The sequence below is a fragment of the Alligator mississippiensis genome, chromosome 14 (assembly GCF_030867095.1).
Source record: "Alligator mississippiensis isolate rAllMis1 chromosome 14, rAllMis1, whole genome shotgun sequence".
NCBI lineage: Eukaryota > Metazoa > Chordata > Crocodylia > Alligatoridae > Alligator > Alligator mississippiensis.
Window position 1 is genome coordinate 39,752,915 of NC_081837.1, and position 21,351 is coordinate 39,774,265.

The 21,351-nt window shown below is 51.9% G+C and overlaps 1 protein-coding gene and 1 long non-coding RNA gene across 4 annotated transcripts; both read left to right on the forward strand.

The window, feature by feature from the left end:
- The first annotated feature begins 4,749 nt into the window (after nucleotides 1-4,749).
- Nucleotides 4,750-11,481, forward strand: LOC132244898 (uncharacterized). Its single transcript, XR_009456724.1, has 3 exons — nucleotides 4,750-8,480; nucleotides 9,316-9,390; nucleotides 9,725-11,481. It is a non-coding gene; the product is annotated as an uncharacterized LOC132244898 (long non-coding RNA).
- Nucleotides 11,482-16,268: 4,787 nt separating this feature from the next.
- On the forward strand, nucleotides 16,269-20,960 carry LOC109284327 (uncharacterized). Of its 3 annotated transcripts, XM_059717649.1 has the most exons (4): nucleotides 16,269-16,764; nucleotides 17,645-17,704; nucleotides 19,590-19,671; nucleotides 19,962-20,960. In XM_059717649.1, exons 1-4 carry the CDS (start codon nucleotides 16,269-16,271, stop codon nucleotides 20,185-20,187), a joined length of 864 nt encoding a protein of 287 aa, XP_059573632.1. In that variant the 3' UTR covers nucleotides 20,188-20,960. The 3 variants fall into 3 exon arrangements, with proteins under 3 accessions (XP_059573632.1, XP_059573634.1, XP_059573633.1); XM_059717651.1 differs by having other exon boundaries at nucleotides 19,378-20,960; XM_059717650.1 differs by having other exon boundaries at nucleotides 19,590-20,960.
- The last annotated feature ends 391 nt before the right edge of the window (nucleotides 20,961-21,351 follow it).

Sequence of the window (21,351 nt, forward strand, 5' to 3'; positions counted from 1 at the left end):
ATGACTTTGTCACACTGCCGACTCATGTTCATCTTGGAGTCCACTAGGACTCCAAGATCCCTTTCCGCTTCCATGCCACCAAGCAGGTCATTCCCTAGGCAGTAGCTATGCTGGACATTTTTCCTCCCTAGGTGCAGCACTTTGCATTTCTCCTTGTTGAATTGCATTCTGTTGCTTTCTGCCCATTTGTCCAACCTGTCTAGGTCTGCTTGTAGCTGTTCCCTGCCCTCCAGCGTGTTCACTTCTCCCCACAGTTTTGTGTCATCCGCAAACTTGGACAGAGTACACTTCACTCCCTCGTCCAAGTCGCTGATGAAGACATTGAAGAGTATCGGTCCTAGGACCGAGCCCTGCGGGACCCCACTGCCCACACCCTTCCAGGTCAATACCGACCCATCCACTACGACTCTCTGGGTACTACCCTCTAGCCAGTTTGCCACTGACGGGAATGTGTAGTCATCCAAGTCACAGCCTCTTAACTTGTTCACCAGTATGGGGTGGGATACCGTATCGAAGGTCTTCCTGAAGTCTAAGTATACGACATTCACCCCTACTTCTGCGTCCAGGCGTTTTGTAACCTGGTCATAAAAAGAGACTAGATTGGTCAGGCATGATCTACCTGCTACGAACCCGTGCTGGTTTCCCCTCAGCATAATTTGTCCTGCCGGGCTCTCGCAAATGTGAGCCTTGATAATTTTTTCAAAGACTTTGCCAAGGATGGAGGTGAGACTGACTGGCGTATAGTTGCCCGGGTCCTCCTTCCTCCCCTTCTTGAAAATGGGGACCACACTGGCCCTTTTCCAGTCCTCCGGGACCTGGCCCGTACGCCATGAGTGTTCAAATATTCCCGCCAGTGGCTGTGCAATGACGTCAATGAAGTCGTGACCCTTCAGTCCTGTCTGGCCCTTCTGTCCACGGGGCAGCTTTGACCCCTGTCGTGGAAACACACGCAGTATACTTTTGGGTCAGGTCAGCAGAAGCTTTTATTGAAACTACAGCTGTAGGGGGGATTCCAAAGTGACATGGATTTTCTAAGCACTTGGAAGGGGTTCCCCCCCAAGAGCAAAATCAGGAGGCTTATATACTTTTTAACAGTCGCTTACAACTCACATGATCACATAGTGAAATTAGCATGAAAAGCAGCTATAAACATTACTTCCTTACTTCTTTGCTGTAATCAGGATGGGAACTTATGGGGGAGGCAAGGTTAGTTCACAAACCTCCTTTTTGCACCTGGAAATCAGAGTTGTACATACTTTTTGCTATCTTCAAGGCCGCGGTGAGCGAAGCAGTTGCAGAGGAGTTACAAAGAACAAACACTTTCCCCTATCTGTTCTACTGTACAGAGCCAGCAATTCTCCACAAAGCGGTTATGTCATCTTATAACTCAAATGATCAAAGTTTAAGGCATTTATTTTTTCTGATTCCACAGTCCCCCCTTTGAGACTATTTAGTCTCACTTTAGTCTTAAACTTCCATTCTCATGAGTCCCTCTATTTCATCATGCAGCTTTTCATGTTTTCTTTCAATCTGCTCACACTTATGTAACACCATTATTCTAGACTCTGCTGTGGGTTTTCTTGCCTTGCTAAAGCTTCTCTTGCTTGCTTTCACGCAGCAGAGGATCAGTTGCACTAAGACATAAAACACTGTCAGAACTATGAAGACAAACAATATTCTATACAGGATTTTCTTGCCAAGGGTCTCGAAATCTGGGAGCCAGGAGGTTAGCTAAGACCACATTTTTTCTAGACCTTAGTATTTTTTTTTTTGAGGCCGCTTGATGTAGGACCCTTAACTGATTTCGAATTTTACGAATGTCGGTTTCTATTCGCATGTCCTGATTGACATAGACACAATAGGTGGAGTTTACTAAGGCACATACTCCTCCCTGGGATACCAATAGGTAACCTAGGGCTATGCGGTGTTGTATAGTTACTTGTGAGATCTGGGAGATCTCTTCTTGCAGAGCCTGAATTGCACCCGCAGTGGCATTTCCCATAGCTTCCATTGTGGCTGAAACGTTAATTATGGCTAGTTCCAATTCTCTTATTTCAAGCCACGGTATGAAGGTTCTCACAAATTGATGGAACCCTGTGTTTCTGGTAGTTAAGGGGTTAAGCGCCCTTTTCATGTGATGGTTGAAATTTTTTATTTGTTTTAGATATATTGCACTATGCATTTCGAAACCAGGGATAACACGTCCAAGAGTGCATGCCCACACCCAATTCTAGGGCAAGATTTTATGAGCCCTGTTTTCGCAGAGCCAGTAAAGGCCTGGGGCAGAAAGGGTACTCAAATCTGAACAGTTGTTCTGCCATATCCGGCACTTTCGATTGACATGCATCGTATAGGACGGACCACGTTGGGCTGCTATCTAGCCAAACCCAGGATGGCAGCTAAAGTCTTTCTTCGTCCTCTGGGTTCAGGTTACTTAAAGGACTGCTAACGTCGGCTCTTGGTCTTGATCGAGGTGGTGATCTTTCGAGTGTGAGCATTCACTTTCTTCGAGGCCGGAGATGATACCTTCATTCTTCAACTGATGAATCTGGCTGGGCTGAGGTGTTGGGTTCAGGGGAGAGGTTACTAGCACTTGCACCCTGATGCTCTTCACTTGCCTGAGCGAGGTCCTGAGGGTCTTTGTCCTTGTCCTCAGGGAAAGATCTCAACCTTGGTTGGAATTCAGCTGCTGCGGGGTCCAGTGGAGGTGATACCTTCTTGCAGTGCGAGGCGTGAGTCCACGTTTTGGTGAGCTTGGCAACGAACAGCAGAATTAGTGGTCAGAAGTACCTGGAACGGTCTTTTCTATCTGGGTTAAAGTGCGTTTTTCCGTTGATAGATCTTTACGTAGACCCAATCTCCTGGTTCAAGGTTGTGACAGGAAACATCCGGTGGTTGAGGTAAGGCTTCTTGGACCTGTGAATGAACTGACCTGGCAGATTTCATTAATGCCTTGCAGTAATTTAGTACAGTTTCATCAGTTAATTGTACGTCTGTTTGGTGTGAGGCAACAGGTGGTGTAGCTGGCATCTTTATGGGTCGTGCCATGAGTATTTCATAACGGGTTAGGCCAAGTTTTCTGTTAACAGTGTTCCTAATGTGCATAAGAGCAATGGGCAGCGCATCAGGCCATTTGAGGCCTGTTTCAGCACAAATTTTCGAAATCCACGTTTTCAAATGAGAGTTTTTACGTTTTACAGCACCACTTGATTGTGGATGATAACTACATTTTAGGTGTTGCTGTATGTTGAGTGCTTGGCAGATGTTTTTTATTATCTGTCCTGTGAAATGGGTGCCTCGGTCACTATCTATTGTGAGGGGCAATCCAAATCTAGGGATGAATTCTTTGAGCAATTTCTTCGCTACAGTGATGGAATCAGCATGTACGCATGGATAGGCTTCTCCCCATCCAGAGAACACATCAATAATAACAAGAATGTACTCATAAGAACAGCACTTAGGTAGCTGCACAAAATCAATTTCCAGATTCACAAACGGTCCCCATGGAGGGGGATGGGCTGCGGGTGTCGTTTTTACCCGTTGCCCAATGTTGTGAGCTAAACAGATGGGACAGGAGCTACAGTACTGTTGTGCCATGGAAGGAAAATTTGGGTCAAACCAATTTCTTTGTACTGTAGCAATCATCCCCCCTTTGCTCGTATGGGCCACAGAGTGGGTTAAACGAGCAAGATGTGGCAAAAGCTCTCTAGGTGCTACCAGGTGGCTGTCCAGGGAGCACCAGAGAGAGTCGGGGTGCAGTGAACATCCTGCATGCAGCCAGCCATCTTTTCCTTTTTTTTTAGGGCCTGATTTTGAAGAAGGGCCAGACTTGAAAGGCTAGCCAAAGGAGACTGGTCTGGTGAAAAACAAACAAGAACAGAGTTAGGAGCCCGTGGGCCAGAAAGGGTCGCGTTTCTGGCAGAACGGTCTGCCAGACCATTTCCTCATGTGACATCATCAAAGGGTTTCTCATGAGCTTTACGTTTAACAATAGCAATAGCAGAAGGCAATTGAACAGCTTCTAAGAGCACTTTTACATAACAACCATGACTGATTTGGGTCCCTGATGAAGTGTGGAACCCTCTTTGTTTCCAGATTTGTCCAAAATCATGAACAACACTAAAAGCATACTTAGAGTCAGTATAAATGGTTGTGGTTTGATTTTTTGCAGGAATGCCAGCACGTGTTAAAGCAATGAGTTCAGCAACTTGAGCAGAACGAGCTTGGGGTAAAGACTAAGCTTCTAAAACAGTATACTGAGTGCATAGTGCGTATCCTGCCACTAATTTGTCTGCATCATTTCTAAGACAGGAACCATCAACAAACAAAACAAGGTTAGAGTTCGGGATAGGAATGTCCTTGAGGTCAGTTCGAGGGGTTAACAACTGAGTTGTGACAGACAGGCAATCATGAGGCTCACCATCAGGGGCAATTGGCAGAAGTGACGCAGGATTCAGAATTGAACAGAGATTTAAGGTTACATTTGCAGCTGACAGTAAAAGTTTCTCATATTTAGTAAGACGGGAATTGGAAATGTGCTGAGTTTTGCCCTTGAGGAGAAGGGCCATTACAGTATGTGGAACTGCAACGGTTAAAGAGTGTCCCAAAACTAGAGAACCTGCCTTTTCAACCAACAAGGCAGCAGCTGCAACTGAACGGAGACAAGGAGGAAGTCCCGCAGCCACGGGATCAAGGACAGAGCTGTAATACGCAATTGGGCGATGCTTTTCACCATGCAGCTGAGTGAGTACTCCTAAAGTGATTCCTTCCCGTTCATGACAAAACAAAGTAAAGGGTTTTTTCTAATTAGGGAGTCCAAGAGCGGGAGCAACACTGAGGGCTTGCTTAAGGGCCACAAATGCTTGTTCGGCTTCAGGAGTCTAAGGGAGGGGTTCCGGGGTGGCATCATGAGTAAATGCTTGCAAGTGTTTTGCAAAAGGAGCATAACCCAGGATCCACTGTCTACAATAACTCGTTGCACCTACGAATCCCCTCATCTCTTTTCTAGTCATAGGTTTGGGAATGTTGAGGATAGCTTCAACTCTATTAGGGGAAAAGTGTCGTTCTCCTGCTGAGATATGCCCTAAATAATGTACCTTAGACTTACAGAGCTGCAATTTAGATTTTGAGGCCTTGTGGCCTTTTTGAGCTAAAGCTGTGAGGAGTGTCAAAGTATCTTGCTTACAGGCTTCTAAAATGGGTGAGGCTAACAACAGATCATCAATATACTGAAGAAGGGTGAACCCCCCTTTGAACATGATAGGATATAAATCTTTTTTCAGGATCTGGGAAAACAGGGTGGGGGACTCTGTATATCCCTGAGGGAGTCTTGTCCAGGTATATTGGAATTTTTGATAAGTAAATGCAAACAGATACTGGCTATCCTTATAAACGGTGATAGAAAAAAAAGCAGAACAAAGGTCTACTACTGTGAAATACGTAGCATCTGAAGGGATACAGGAAAGAATAGTGGCAGGGTTAGGGACCATGGGGAAAGCGGGTAAAACAGCAGCATTTACAGCTCAAAGGTCTTGCACAAAGAGATAAGTATCTTTACCAGGTTCTTTTGCCAGGTAGGATAGGTGTGTTACAAGGGGAGCATATTGGGACAATAATCCCTTGCTCAAGGAGTGAGGAAATGACAGGCTTGATCCCTTCTTCAGCTTCCTTTGAGATGGGGTATTGCGGGACACGAGGAAGTGGCTTGGCAGGGTTCAGGGTGATACGCACTGGTTCAGCACTCAGCATGTGTCCCACTTCATTCGCATGGGTGGACCACAGCTGTGGAGGTACTCGTGCCAACAGTTCCTCTTGCAAGTAGGAAGTGTCAGGATCAGAGTACTCCTGGGTTAGCAAAGCCACAAGTTCGGTTTCCCTATGTGCCGGTACCTCAAGGTAAACACCATCTGGGCTACAATAAATCAACCATCCCAGTTTACACAGCAAATCCTTTCCAAGAAGGTTGACAGGTGCACAGGGGCTAAGAAAAAAGGCATGATTTTCAGACAAAGGGCTAATAGAGATGGAGACAGGTTTATCAGAAATAAGGCATTTAACAAATGGACCAGATTGGTCAGTAGCAAGCAAAGGAGCGATGATGTCACTGTCCCTCAGGCTGTCCTATCCAACACTGGGAAAATTGACAGGAAGAGGAGGTGGGGGCTGGGGGCTGGGTCCTTGGCCGGGGCGGTTGGGGCATTTTGATTTCCAATGTCCTTCTTGCTTGCAAGAATGACATTGGTTCTCATAGCCTGGGTTTTGTGGGCCGGAGGATCTATCTTTTTCCCTGAATCTACCCGGGCCTCCTCTTCCTCATCTTCATCTCTTTCCTCTACCTGGACCTTGCAACTGAGAAATCTGTAAGGCCATTAACTTAAACTCCGCGTTGTTTTTGGACTGTTCCAATTTGTTATGAAAATGGTTCACTGCAGCAAGGACTTCAGTCAAATCTTTAGTTTCTCAGCTAATAATTACTGTTTGAATTTTCTCAGCAATTTTAGGGTTAAGTCCCTGGACGAATGCTGCCACTATTGCTTGTTTAGCATTTCCGACCGGGTCATCTATTCTTGAATATTGTTCAAATGCCTGCTTGAGGCATTCCAAATAGTCAGTGGGGTGTTCATTTTTGTTTTGTTTACAGGTATTTATTTTGGGCAGTCTGCCTTTTTTGGGCAAATTGTGAGAACTGCCTGAACCAAAGCATTTCTCTTGTCAATAAAGTCTTGGCCAGTCCTTGGGTTTTGATCTGGCCAAGTACAAGCAGCGTACAGACGCAGCATAGTTTCCTTGGGCAAAATGGATCGCATGAGCTGATTAATGTCAGCCCATGTTGGATTATAATAATTTATAACAGTCTGCAATTCTTCCTGAAATTTTTCTGGGTCTTCCCTGATTTTGGGGAATTTTTGAGTTAAATTGTAGAGATCACCTGGAGTCCAGGGTGCATGCACGGTTACTATATTTTGTCCATTGGTGCCAATGCCTGGCATTTGCCTTAGCGGGTAAGATTGTGCAGCTCGGGATCTAAGATTGATGGGAGATCTTTCCATGCTTATTCTCATTCTTCTAAATACCCCTGTGGTGGGTTGTGACCCAGGAGTAAATTGCCACACTGGTGATGACTGAGTGGCAGATATGGTGGATGAGTCTGGACTATTAAGCTCCGTGGATGAATTTATCAAAGGAGCTTCAGCTAATGGGTTACTAGCCTGGGCTGCAGCCTGATGTTGAACCGGTTGTTGCTGATGTGGGAGTCCCAGGAGAGCAGGGTTTGAACAAAGGTCAAGGACATCCTCTGCTGGCTCCGGCGGTGGGGGTGTCCCGGGCAATGCTGGATACATCGGAGTGGTGGCCGGCGTGTAATTTGGGGGAGCAGCCAATTTCTCCCGAACAGCTTTTAACTGCTGTTTTAATTTTTCTTGAGAGTTTTTTAGATTTTTAGTTTGAGATTCTGTCCGTCTTTTGGACATCTCATCATACTAATAAAAGAACGCGTCCCACTGGTTTTGTGGTGTTTTGGATCCACGGGACTCTAAAGCCCCTCTTAAGTGCACTATTTTATCCTGATCAAATGTTCCTTCCTGTGGAAATTGCTTCACGGGATCACCCTTAGTATACCAGTTCCACTTATCCAAGTACTTGCAAGCCTTGGGAGAATAGTGTGTGTACATAAAGTACACCGGAGTCCCCTTAGGGGGGACAGGAACTTGTTTAGACTGACCTGTTCTCATTTTCAGTCACACAGGGAGACGTAGGAGAGGCTTATTTAGGATGTCCGGGCCGCTCAGTGCCTTGCCCGCAGTCTTTCACCGCCCAGACAAAAGGCTTCTGACCCGACACCGCCTCATACAATGGAAGCAGGGAGGGAAACACAAGAGGGATCCTTTCACTCCTGCTCTAGGCAGAAGCTACTGGGACAAGGGGGTGGAAAAGACAAAATCACTCAGACGCCCTGTCTACTGGGTCACGAGGTTTCTGCTGGGCCCCTTGCTTTCGACGCTACCTTTTTAGGCAGAATCGGGGCAGCTAGACCCAGCCTGTTTCAGACCTGGTCAGTGGCTCATTTTTGTAAACATACACACACGCACATTCAGTCGGCCAGACCTCCTCCCCAACACTGCCTTAGTTAATTAACTACAAGCCCGATATGCTGTTGGATGAAGGTGCTTCAAACAGTTTCTCCTCTCCCTGAATAAAACGTATGTTACCAGATACAAAATTTTAGACGGCAGTAAGGTTCAGACCTGTTTTAACAAGGTTTAGATCCAGTTACCACGGCTAAGTTGGAAGCCTACGGGCAGTCTTCCTCCGAAACCCCAATAGAGATTTTGAATGAGGTCTCTTACCTCTCAAATTTGGCGCCTCGGGGTTCGGGGAAGGGGGGGGCAGTCCGCGGTCCTCCTTCCTCAGCACGTGTTCTGGATCCAAGACACGGCACCAGGAATTGTCATGGAAACACACACAGCATCCTTTTGGGTCAGGTCAGCAGAAGCTTTTATTCAAAAGAAACTACAGCTGTAGGGGGGACCCCAAAGTGACATGGATTTTCTAAGCACTTGGAAGAGGCTCCCCCACAAAAGCAAAATCAGGAGGCTTATATACTTTTTAACAGTCGTTTACAACTCACGTGATCATATAGTTAGCATGAAAAGCGGCTATAAACATTACTTCATTATTCCCTTGCTGTAATCAGGATGGGAACTTATGGGGGAGGCGAGGTTAGTTCACAAACCTCCTTCTTGCACCTGGAAATCAGAGTTGTACATATTTTTTGCTATCTTCAAGGCCGCGGTGAGCGAAGCAGTTGCAGAAGAGTTACAAAGAACAAACACTTTCCCTTATCTGTTCTACTGTACAGAGCCAGCAATTCTCCACAAAGCGGTTATGTCATCTTATAACTCAAATGATCAAAGTTTAAGGCATTTATTTTTTCTGATTCCACACCTCTGTTCGAGACCGTGTGCGGCACCTGTCAGCTGGCATTCGGGACTTTGCAGGTTGTCTCTGGGCTTCACGCCCCAGCCGCCAGCTGTGTGCAGGGAGCACCAACCTGTCAGCAGGGTTTTCGGTGTTTGTGGTCACCGTTCATGGTGCCGCCCTAGCAGTTCTGTCCAGAGTCCCAGCCCATCACACTCTGCTTCTGGCTTGCTCAGATGTCAACAGCTGAGCCCGCAGACTTCTGCCCTCACTGCTTGCCGCAGACCAAGTGACTGTGGTTTTGGATAAGAATAAGACAGGGAGAGAAATTGTGGGTTGTAGTCTGGTCTGCTGATGTGCTGACTTAAATCCAGTTTCTGTCTGTTTATACGCCCCCAGAAGAAGAAGCAGACAAGACGGCAGACAACCAACTGAGGAAGAAAGAAACCCCTGCCCACCCAGCAGGAGGGAAAGGTAAGGGAGTTTGGACACGGTGTCTGTGGTCTCTGCAAGTTGCATCCCCAAGTTGTCAACCTTGTGATTAGCGCCTCGTGGAAGGTGGGAGCACTGGGGCAGCCGCGCACACAGGATTCGTGGGTTAGGTCCTGCTGTTGCCATACACGGGTAAGTGCTAGGGCCGTACTCGTCCTCTTTTAGTAAACCAGACGTATATCACATCCCCCTTGTTTTTAAAGGACACCAAGCTCGAGAGTACGATGGGCACTGGGAGATACTTTTTACTCTATATTTCCTGGGATGTGGGATTCATTGCCAGTCAACTCCAGTTCTGTTGTGTGTACTCTTGCAGGTCCCTGAAGGGCAGCTGGAGAAGAAGGAACGGAAGCAGGAAAAGAAAGCTCGGGAACAAGAAGTGTGGCTTGCGGTGCGCAGGAGGGATGGAGCAAAATTTTTAATGTATGCTTAGGTAAATGCAGATGGAGAGTGGTGTGCATGTCTACATTTTCAAACACCCATTAGAAGCAAGCAGCCGCACGCTTCAAGCTGCACTGTGCACTCGGTCTTGGGTTGGCCCCGATTGTGTGTAGGGAGGTTGAGGCTTTGTGCTAGTTGTGCGTATTGATATGCAGCAGTGAAGGGTTTTGCAGGTTGTCTAGCTTGGCTAGTTAAGCAGTGGATCAGAACAGATGCGGTTGAAGGCAGTGTGTAGGTTTTCCTTGGTTGGGTTGTTGAGCGGTTCTCGGTGTCGGTGTAGAAATGCAGGTTTGTGCTCAGTTCTGTTTGTGGCTTGGCTGTAGCTTGCTTAGGCTGTAGGTTGCGGGGCCAATTTCAGGCTGTTTGTGGTGCAGTTTGTTTGAGTCTGGTAGTTAAGGCTCCGTGGGTGTTTGAAAGCATTTAATCTCCAGCTCCATGACCCATGAGGATGAAGGACTCATCCTGTGTCCAAAGGATCCTAAAGGGAGTTGGCGTGGTCAGCGTGAAACCGGTAGGAGCAAGCGGGCCTAAGATGTGCACAGTCAAATAATAAACGGTCTAAGAAACTTCACCTCGTGGCTGGTGCTTTTCTACGCTGAGAAGATTTGGCCGCGGGCCTTTCCTGTTGCGAGCTGGCTGAAGGATGAACCTTTTCATTCAGTCTGCCGATCCAATCTGTGTTCTTACTTGTGCAATGCAAATATTTCCCCTTCTGATGAACCAGTGGTAAACGAGCGTGCAACACATGGTTCCTAGTCTTCAGTTTACAATGGTTAATGCACTGTAGGACATCAGTCCTGATTTATTTGAGGAACTGAAAAAAAAGGCCCAGTGAAGTTGTGGTGCTTCGGTATAATCTGTTGAAGTTCAGCTGTCCCTTGTCTCAAAAGAAAAAATGGTCCCAATAAAAATAAAATGCTCAGGAGCCTTATGAGCTACATGGGTTTTTTTTAGTTCAGGTGTTTCAGACCTTCTTCTCGGACTGCCTTCAGTACAAGTACAATGAGCTTGTGCCGTGCGAAGGTGTGAAGGTGCACAGAAGCTGCCCATTGGGAGCAAGCAGCCGCACACTTCAAGTTGCACTGTGCACTTGGTCTTGCGTTGGCCCCGATTCTGTGGAAGGAAGCTGAGGTTTTGTGCTAGTTGTGCAGTTTGATATGCAGCAGGCAAGGGTTTTGCAGGTTGTTTGGTTTACCTAGTTAAGCAATGGATCAGAATAGATGTGACTGAAGGCAGTGTGAAGGGTTGTTGAGCAGTTTTCGGTGTTAGTGTAGAAATGCAGGTTTGTGCTCCATTCTGTTTGGGGCTTGGCTGTAGCTTGTGGGGACAGTCCTTTGTCCAAACGATCATAAAGGTAGTTGGCGTGGCTAACATCAAATCAGTAGGAACAGGTAGGCCTAAGATGTGCACAGTCACACAATGAATGGTCTACAAAACTTCACCTCGTGGCTGGGGCTTTTCTATGCTGAGATTTGGCCGCGGGCCTTTCCTGTGGAGAGCTGGCTGCAGGATGAACTTTTTCATTGTGGCTGCCGATCCGATCTGTGTTCTTACTTATGCAATGCAAATATTTCCCCTTCTGATGGTCTAACAAGAAAAAATGGTCCCAATAAAAATGAAATGCTCAGGAGACTTATGAGCTACTTGGTGGTTTTTTTAGTTCAGGTATTTCAGACCTTCTTCTCCGACTGCCTTTAGTACAAGTCTTGCTATTCCTAATGGCAGGGTGGGTGCTTTTTCTCTAAGGGCTGGGTCCTGGCATTGGGAAGCTGCATTGTCACCGTTGCAAGAACAACTGTGTGCATCCCCAGCTGCCTCCAGGGTTTCATGAACCCGAGTCCAGCTGTGGTCCTGCCCCCCTTGCCTGTTTAATGTAATGTCCGCAGGCTTTCAGCCAGCTCTACCTATGTCATCCTTGAGGGGCCGCTCAGTTTGTGGGGAGCCAAACTCATATTCTCCATGGCATTATATAATTAAAAAAAAAAAAAAGTATTTCTTTTTCATTTTTCATGCCCAGGAGAGCAGGCTCCTGCCTCGGACGGGGCTGGAGAAGGGGGCTGCAGGCAGGTCTGCCTCCAGCCCACGTCCGGGGGGTCGTGATCCAGCACCGGGCAGGGCCCTGCCAGGAGGGCAGAGGAGCTCGTGTGCAGTCCAGGGGCAGGGAGCACCCCTGTGCTCAGAGGCCCCCACACCCAGAGCAAAGCTCTGCCCCCAGCGCAGGGCGGAGGAGGGCGTCCCACAGCAAGGGCCGCTGGCCTTGTGCAGCTCCTGTGCGCCTTTGCACGGCACAAGCTCGTTGGGGTGGTGAGCAGCGTCCTGGGCGCAGCGCGGTGACCCCTGTACAAGGCCAGCAGCCCTGGAGTGCTGGTCCGGGTATTGTCCGGTGGCTGCCCGGCTCATGGCCCTTTGCCTTTTGGGGCCTGGAGGCAGCTCTGCAGCTGGACCTTGCTTTAGACCGGGTCCCGGGGGACGGTATGTGGGCAGGCAGCCTTCCCTGGGTCCCCATATATCCGTGCTCTGTAGATGCGGTTGTCCAGCTCCCCGAGGGCAGCCCGAGGTCGCTGCTGCCCCCCAGCCCCAGGTCTCCCCAAGAGCCGGTGGGTAGGGCACAGTGCTGCGAAGCGCGGGCTGGGGTCCCGATTCCCTTGTGGCTGGAGGCCTCTGAGCCCCCTTCTCTGCACCCCCTTGGCTGGGCTCGCACAGCAGCTGAGATCCCACAGTGGTGCCTGCTGAGCAGCCGGAGAAGACCCTTCCCCACAGCCCAGGGGGACATGCGGTGCAGCTCCGCTTTTTCCAGGCAGGTCCCATGCCCAGAAACAAAGGCAGATCCCGGCCTCCAGCCCAACGTCTCTGGACTCAAGCACGGGCGGCTGGAAGAAGTCCTCTCTGACATGGTAAATATGAAGGCCCTGGGCCCGCAACGGCTGGGCAAGCGCCGCTGGGGAAAGCAAGAGTGAAAGCCAGGTCCAGTTGACGCTGGTCCTGTGTGGAGTCAAAGCCACGGGCCCTGCCTGACAGCACGGGGCCTTGGCCACCAGGCCACGAGGCAGGCGGGGACTCCCTATGTAGTGTGGCCAGTGTGGGTCTGCAGGGAAAGAGTCAAGGGGCCCAGAAATGAGGGTCTGAGCCAGCTGGGTCCTGTGGTTTCTCCCTGTGGGTGCTGAGGGCCTAGGTCCAGGTCTCCCCTCTTTTTGTGGGGAGTTGCCTTCCTCTTTCAATGGAGGGGCCTGGGCGTTGCGTGTCAAGGGGACCAGGCCCGGAACATCTTTCAGCCTTCCCCAGTAGTCTGGAGGTAAGGGTGCTACCCTAGGTGACAAAGACCCTTCCCCCCAGCCCAGGGGGACATGCAGTGCAGCTCTGCTTTTTCCAGGCAGGTCCCATGCCCAGAAACAAAGCCAGATCCCGGCCTCCAGCCCAACGTCTCTGGACTCAAGCACGGGCGGCTGGAAGAAGTCCTATCCGACATGGCAAATATGAAGGCCCTTGGCCCGCAGCGGCTGGGCAAAGCAAGAGTGAAAGCCAGGTCCAGTGGATTCTGGTCCTGTGTTGAGTCAAAGCCATGGGCCCTGCCTGAAAGCACGGGGCCTTGGTCACCAGGCCATGAGGCAGGTGGGGGCTCCCTTTGTAGTGGGGGCATTGTGGGTCTGCAGGGAAAGAGTCAAGGGGCCCAGAAATGACGGTCTGAGCCAGCTGGGTCCTGTGGTGCACAGTGCAGGGTTTCTCCCTGTGGGTGCTGAGGGCCTAGGTCCAGGTCTCCCCTCTTTTCTTGGGGAGTCGCCTTCCTCTTTCAATGGAGGGGCCTGGGCGTTGCGTGTCAAGGGGACCAGGCCCGGAACATTTTTCAGCCTTCCCCAGTAGTCTGGAGGTAAGGGTGCTACCCTAGGTGGCAAAGGTGGTGGGTTCAAGCCCCACCCTGACTGGAGACCTTGGGCCTCTCAGTCATCAGTGAGTCCCTGGTGCCTGTGGCCAAGTGCACACAAGGAGGTTGAGCAGAGTTGTGGGTTGGCAAGTGGGGAGGGGTGTAAGGGGGGGGGGAAGCTGGGGTGGGGGCTGAGGGGGAGGAGCAGGGAAGAAGAAGAAAAGAGAAAGCCCTAAAATCAGGAAATTGATTTTTCTGCCTGCCAGACCTGATTTTTTCCAAAATGCAAACCTTTTTTGAGGCCTTTTCCCTTCTCATCCTTCTGACCCAACCCCCCTCAGTCCCCATCCCAGGTTCCCCCCCCCCCAAGCTTACCACCCCCAAGCTCCCTCAGCCCCCATCCCAGCTTACTTACCCCACTTGCCATCTGACAACGCTGCACAGCCTCCTCATGTGGACCAGGCTGCAAGCACCAGGGAACCAGGGACTCACTGTCAAGCCAGGGGCCCAACAGTTCCAGCTTAAGTGGGACTTGAACCCACCACCTTTGCTACCTAGGGTAGCACCCTTACCTCCAGACTACTGGGGAAGGCTGAAAGATGATCCGGGCCTGGTCCCCTTGACACGCAACCCCCAGGCGCCTCCATAGAAAGAGGAAGACACCTCTGCACAAAACGGGGGAAGACCTGGAGCTGAACCCCAGCCCTCAGCACCCACAAAGAGAACCCCTGCACTGTGCATCACAGGACTTGGCTGACTGAGGCTCACATCTGGACCCCTTGACTCTTTTCCTGTGGACACGCACTGGCCCCACTACAAGGGGAGCCCCAGAAAGGGCGCGGCCACTGCCTACCATGTGGCCAAGGCCCAGTGCTATCAGGCAGGGCCCGTGGGCTTGACTGCACAGGACCAGCGTCCTCTGGGCCCGGCTCTCACTCTTGCTTTCCCCAGCGCCGCTTGCCCAGACACTGCGGGCCAAGGGCCATCGTATTTGCCATGCCAGAGAGGACTTGTTCCAGCCGCCCGTGCTTGTGTCCAGAGATGTTGGGATGCAGGCCGGGAGGTCTGCCTTTGTTTTCGGGAACAGGACCAGCCTGGAAAAAGCAGAGCTGCACTGCATGTCCCCCTGGGCTGCGGGGAATGGTCTTCTCTGGCTGTTCAGCAGGGACCACTGCGGGGACCCAGCTCCTGTGTGACCCCAGCTAAGGGGGTGCAGAATAGGCGGGCTTGGAGGCCTCCAGCCACAAGGGAATCCAGACCCACAGCCTGCAGCACCATGCCTGCAGCACCATGCCCTGGCCCCCCAGCCTTCAGGGAGACCTGGGGCGGGGGGCAGCAGCGGCCTCGGGCTGCCCTCAGGGAGCTGGACAGTGGTGTCCTGCAGAGCACAGATATGTGGGGACCCAGGGAAGGCCGCCTGCCCAAAAATTTTCCCCTGGGGCCTCATCTAAAGCAAGGTCCAGCTGCAGAGCTGCCTCTGGGGCCCCAAAATACAAAGGACCACAAGCTGGGCGGCCACTGGGCAATCCCCAGACCAGCATCCCAGGGCTGCTGGCTTCAGACAGGGGTCACCGCGCTGCGCCCAGGACACCGCTCACCGCCACAATGAGCTTGTGCCGTGCGAAGGTGCACAGGAGCTGCGCAAGGGGCAGGCCAGCAGCCCCCGCTGTGGGACGCCCTCCTCTGCCCTGCACTGGGGCAGAGCCTTGCTCCGGCTGGGGGGGCCTCTGAGCCGGGGTGACTGGTGCTCCCTGCCCACAGGACTGCACACGAGCTGCTCTGCCCTCCTGGCAGGGCCCTGCCCGGTGCTGGATCACGACCCGCCTGCAGCCCCCTCCTCCAGCCCCGTCCCAGGCAGGAGCCTGCTCTCCTGGGCATGGCCCCTCCGCCCCAAAGAGCCTTGCCCCCGCCCCGGGCCTGCCCCCGAGAGCCCGGGACTCGTGCCGGGAGCCGGGATCTCCCTCTCGGGGAGGGGGACCCCCGGGACCCGCTACCCTGCAGACCAGCCGGCTCCGGGGGTGCTTGCCCCGGGCACAGGCAGGGCTCGCTGGGCTCAGCGGGGGGAGCTCCCTGCCCTGCTCTGCCCCGCACGAGGGGCCCCTGCCTTGCCCTGCCCTGCCCTCCCGCACATCGCTCCGGGCTGAGACGAGCTCCAGGCCCCGCGCGGCAGGCGGCTCCTCCCGGGCTCCCCCGCACGACCTTCGGCCCTGGGACACCCACCCGCGGTATGAAGGACACCCGGCTCAGTGCTGCCCTCCGGTGCTTCGCTCTTACCGCTGCGGAGGGGAGACGACCCCGCTGCTCAGAGCCGCCCTTGTGTGGCCGCGCCGGGCATTGCGGCGGGGAGACCCCGGCGGGCACCCGAGCCGGCTCCGCGCCGCCCGCCTGGGGCTGGAGCGGGGCGTGGAGCCCGGAGGGAAGGGCCCGGAACGAAGCCGGCTCCGTGCCGCCCTCCCTGCGCGTCAGCCTGCGCGGAGCAGCCGCTTTTTAAACGCAGAGAAGAGAATCCGGTGCCCCGTGCTACTGCCCTACGAGGCAAGCCAGGGTTTCCAGCCGAGAGATGAGGGCAGGGAGAGAGAACGCGGCTCCGCGCCCCGCGCCTGCAGCTCAGGCAGGCGGGAGATCAAGGCAGGATGACAAGAACGAAGGCGTCGCTCGCTCGGGGTCCCTCGGGCGGTGCCCGCGGCCGGGGCAGGCGGGGTGGCGCTGCTCGGGCGGACACACGATGCGCGACATCGACTCCGGGCCAGGGAGAGCGCCAGCGCCGGGATCCAAGGCTCGTGTTCCCATTGGCCAACAGGAGCCGGGAGGCGATTGGGTGGAACGGCCCCTTGGCCGGGTGACGGCCGCTCCGCCCGTCTTCGCTCTGATTGGCCTGTGCCGAGGGAGGCGGGACCAGGAGCCGGGCCTCGTTGTCCGACCCCGATGCTCCGCGGGGTGTGCGCTCGGGCGGCGCGGAGCCCAAGTCGTGTTGCTGGGCCGGACCGGCGGGCGGACGGACCCCGAGCGCTGCGGCACGTGCTGTGGCGACCACGGCGGGTCGTGCGGGAGACTGGGTAGGTACCGCCGTGCGCGGGCCCCGTGGCGTGACTCAGGCTGCCTTGACTTGCAACCAGTCTCGGTCTTTGTTCTTACACTCCTCGGAAGCCCCGACGGTGAAGGGCGAGGCAGAAGGAAAGCCAACCAGGGAAATGGGGAGCGAAGGAAAAGGACTCCGGACAGTGACTGCCCTGCCCTTAAGTCTTGGTCATGTAAGGGCCACAATGTGGCTGAGGGACCCTTGGCGCACTGAGACCTCCCTGCAAGCAGGAAGCAGGTCCCGGCTCTGGAGGCCGCAGCTCTTGCAGAGCTGTCAGGTGAAAGGAGGACTGCCCTGTAAGCAGGAAGCTGCCCTCCTTGTCGTCTCCCCTTTGATTGGATGTTTTTTCACTTGTGGCCACGATCGCATAACGAGTGCCCGGGGCTGCTGCTTGTTAAAAGGGTGCCTGCTGCTTCCTGCCCAGAGTTGAGACTGAGCTGTGCGGCACCTTGTACGATGTAGCTGCCCCACAGTAAGTGTGTGAGAGCCCTGCTGTAGCTGGCTGGTGTCTCTAGTGGGTTATGGAATAGAGAAACTCCCACACAACTTACTGATTCGTTTGATGCACTGGCTGGGGAAATTTTTAGCTACTTGCACAATTTCACAATGATTACTCACTTAATTCATACAACACAATTTTATTTTAAAATTCTTTGCTACGCGTATAACACTGCTTAGCTTTAAGCAATACCACAAACATTAAGAACACAATAACTACATATATCAGAAACAATGCTCCAAATGCACTTCCTTAAAACAATGCTATAAGAATTAGTATTACAAAAACAACTACAGTTACAACTAAAAGTTAAATTTGAATCAATACTATTATTTTCATAATATACTTACAATCCTAGAATTCCGAGAAGCCAAACATCTAGATATGCTGGTGCGGGAGAGACCCTCCTGTAAGCGGGGTAAGCGGGGTGTGTGTCTGTCTTTCCCCGTGTTTGTGCTGCACAGGGGACGCTGGTTCCTTGAGGGCCATGACCTTCCTGTAACTTGGGCTCGGGTGTCCAGACTCCTTTTTTTTTCTGCTGCCCTCGCTGCTCTTCAGAAGCTTCCCTGGCCCCCGCCTTTCCCCCCTGTAAGCAGGGGTTGCTCATCCCTGACCTTGGCTTGGGGCAGGAGGCCTTGTTTAGTCCTTTGGGTGCTGTGGCTCCCATGACAGGAGGGTAAACTCTTGGCCCTTTTGTGCTCCAGACATGGGGGAGCTTTGACCGCTAATCAAGAGGGTTTAGTAACTAAATCCTTGGATGATGGTGTCGCTGTGGACATAGTCTTTCTAGACTTTAAGAAGGCCTTTGACACCGTCTCTCATCCCATCCTCATCAATAGATTAAGTGACTGCGGCATTGATGCCCGCACAATTGGATGGGTAAAAAATTGGCTGATGGGGCGCGCCCAGAGAGTAGTGGTGGACGGGTTGTACTCAACCTGGCGAGATGTGAGCAGTGGGGTACCCCAGGGCTCGGTCCTCGGGCCCACACTGTTTAACATCTTCATCAGCGACTTGGACGAGGGGCTGGAAAGCACGCTGTCCAAGTTTGCTGATGACGCTAAGATGTGGGGCGAGGTGGACACACTTGAAGGGAGAGAGAGGCTGCAACTAGATTTAGACAGACTACAAAAGTGGGCAGATGAGAATAGGATGGGGTTCAACGTAGACAAATGTAGGATGCTGCACCTTGGGAGAAGGAATCCACAGCATACATACAGGCTGGGGAGTTCCCTTCTCAAAAGCACAGAGGCGGAAAGGGATCTCGGAGTCATTATTGACTCCAAGATGAACATGAGCCGCCAATGCCAGACTGCAGCCAGCAAAGCCAGCCGTACCTTGTCACGCATCCAAAGGTGCGTCTCAAGCCGGTCCAGAGAGGTGATCCTCCCCTCTACGCGACTTTGGTCAGGCCACAGTTGGAGTACTGTGTCCAGTACTGGGCGCCGCACTTCAAAAGGGATGTGGCCAGCCTGGAGAGGGTTCAGAGGAGGGCCACCCTCTTGGTGAGAGGGCAGCAGGACAGGCCCTGCGAGGAGAGACTGAAGGACCTGAACCTGTTCAGCCTCAGCAAGAGGAGGCTGAGGGGGGACCTGGTGCCTGCCTACAAGCTCATCAAGGGGGATCAACAGCAAACAGGCAGAGCTCTTTTCTCCCCAGCACCACCTGGGGTGACGAGGAACAATGGTCATAAGCTGATGGAGAATAGGTTTAGGTTGGAGATCAGAAAGCAATATTTTACAGTTAGGGTGGCCAAAATCTGGAACCAACTTCCCAGGGAAGTGGTCCTCACCCCTACCTTGGGCATATTCAAGAGGAGGTTGGATGATCACCTGTCTGGGGTCTTGAAAACCCAGCATTCATTCCTGCCTGTGGCAGGGGGTCGGGCTGGATGGTCTGTTCAGGTCCCTCCTGACCGTAGCTACTATGAAACTATGAGAAACCGCCTGAGGCACTTGTCAGCTGGCATTCAGGGCTTTGCAGGTTTTCTCTGGGCTTCATGCCCCAGCAGCCAGCTGTGTGCAGGGAGCACTGTCCTGTAAGCAGGGTTTTCGGTGTTTATGGTTACTGTTCATGGTGCTGCCCTAGCAGTTCTGTCCAGAGTCCTGGCCCATCGCACTCTGCTTCTGGATGGCCGGGGTGTCTGCCTCTGACCCCGTGGATGTCTGCCCTTCCCCATCTCCATGGACAGAGGAGAGATTGGCAGCAGATTCAGGTAAGGGTAAGAAGAGGAGAGACGCTGGGGCCTGTAGTCTGGTTCTCTGACGTACTGATGTAAATCCAGTGTCTTTCTGGTTTTTAAGCCCCCAGAAGGAGAAGCAGAGAAGACGGCAGACAACCAACTGAGAAAGGAAGAAATCCCCGCCTGCTCAGTGGGACGGAAAGGTAAGGGAGTCTGGACACGGTGTCTGTCCTCTCTGGAAGTTGCATCCCCAAGTTGTCGACCTTGTGATTACCGCCTTGTGGAAGGTGGGAGCACTGGGGCAGCTGTGCTCACAGGATTCGTGTGTTAGGTTCTGCTGTTGTCATACACGGGTAACTGCTAGGGCCGTACTCGTCCTCTTTTATAAACCGGAGGTATGTCACATCCCCCTTGTTTTTAAAGGACACCAAGCTCCCCGGGGTGTGGGATTCATTGCCAGTCAACTCCAGTTCTGTTTTGTGTACTCGCACAGGTCCCTGAAGGGCAGCTGGAGAAGAAGGAATGGAAGCAGGAGAAGAAAGCTCGGGAACAACAAGTGTGGGTTGGGGTGGGCAGGAGGAAGGGGAATGTTTAATGTCTGCTTAGAGAAGTACAGATGGAGACTGCTGAGTGCCTCTCTATACTTTCAAACACCCATTAGGAGCAAGCAGCCGCACGCTTCAAGTTGCACCGTGCACTTGGTCTTGGGTTGGCCCTGATTGTGTGCAGGGAGGTTGAGGCTTTGTGCTAGTTGTGCATATTGATATGCAGCAGTGAAGGGTTTGGTAGGTTGTTTGGCTTTGCTAGTTAAGCAGTGGATCAAAATAGATGCGATTGAAGGCAGCGTATAGGGTGTTCTTGGTTGGGTTGTTGAGCGGTTCTCAGCGTTAGTGTAGAAATGCAGGTTTGTGCTCGTTTCTGTTTGTGGTTTGGCTGTAGCTTTGCATAGGATGTAGCTTGCGGGGCCAATTTGAGGCTGTTTGTGGTGCAGTATATTTGCATCTGTACGTTAAGGCTTCAGGGTGTTCGTGTTTAACCTCCAGCTCCGCAAGGACAAACATCTTGTCCTGTGTCCAAATGATCATAAAGGTACTTGGCGTGGTCAACATCAAACCGGCAGGAGCAAACGGGCCCAAGATGTGCACGGTCGAACAATAAACAGTCTAAGAAACTTCACCTCGTGGCTGGTACTTTTCTGTGCTGAGATTTGTCCATGGGCCTTTCCTGTTGAGGATGAACTTTTTCATTCAGCCTGCCGATCCAATCTGTGTTCTTACTTGTGCAATGCAAATATTTCCTCTTCTGATGGACCAGTGGTAAAAGAATGTGTAACACATGATTCCTTGTCATTGGCACTGTAGGAAATCAGTCCTGAGTTATTTGAGGTAAAGCATAGTGAAGTTGTGACGCTTCGGTGTAATCTGTTGAAGTTCAGCTGCTCCTTGTCTCAAAAGGAATACGTGGTCCGAATAAAAATAAAATTCTCAGGAGACTTGTGACCTACGTGGTGTTTTTTTTCAGTCCAGGTGTTTCAGACCTTCTTCTCTGAATGCCTTTAGTACAAGTCTTGCTATTTCTAATGGCAGGGTGGGGGCTTTTTTTTCTAAGTGCTGGGTCCCAGCAGTGGGAAGCTGCATTGTCATTGTTGCAAGAAGAACAACTGTGTGGATCCCCACTTGCCTCCAGCTTTTCGTGAGTCCGTTAAGTCCAGCTGCGGTTCTGCCCCCCTTGCCTGTTCAATGTAATGTCCGCAGCCTTTCAGCCAGCTCTACCTATGTCATCCCTGAGGAGCTACTCAGTTTGGGGGAGCCAAACCCATTTTCTCATTTTATTTTTAGAACTATAATTGATTTTTCAAACGCATTTCTTTAAATATTAGGGAA

Bases quoted from the DNA above. Each gene is read 5' to 3' on its own strand.
- LOC109284327 (XM_059717649.1), top strand. From the start codon at position 16,269: ATGAGGGCAGGGAGAGAGAACGCGGCTCCGCGCCCCGCGCCTGCAGCT. The intron at 16,765-17,644 runs GTAGGTACCGCC...TTACAATCCTAG, and splicing joins CGGGTCGTGCGGGAGACTGG to AATTCCGAGAAGCCAAACAT. The intron at 17,705-19,589 runs GTAAGCGGGGTG...CTGGTTTTTAAG, and splicing joins GAGACCCTCCTGTAAGCGGG to CCCCCAGAAGGAGAAGCAGA.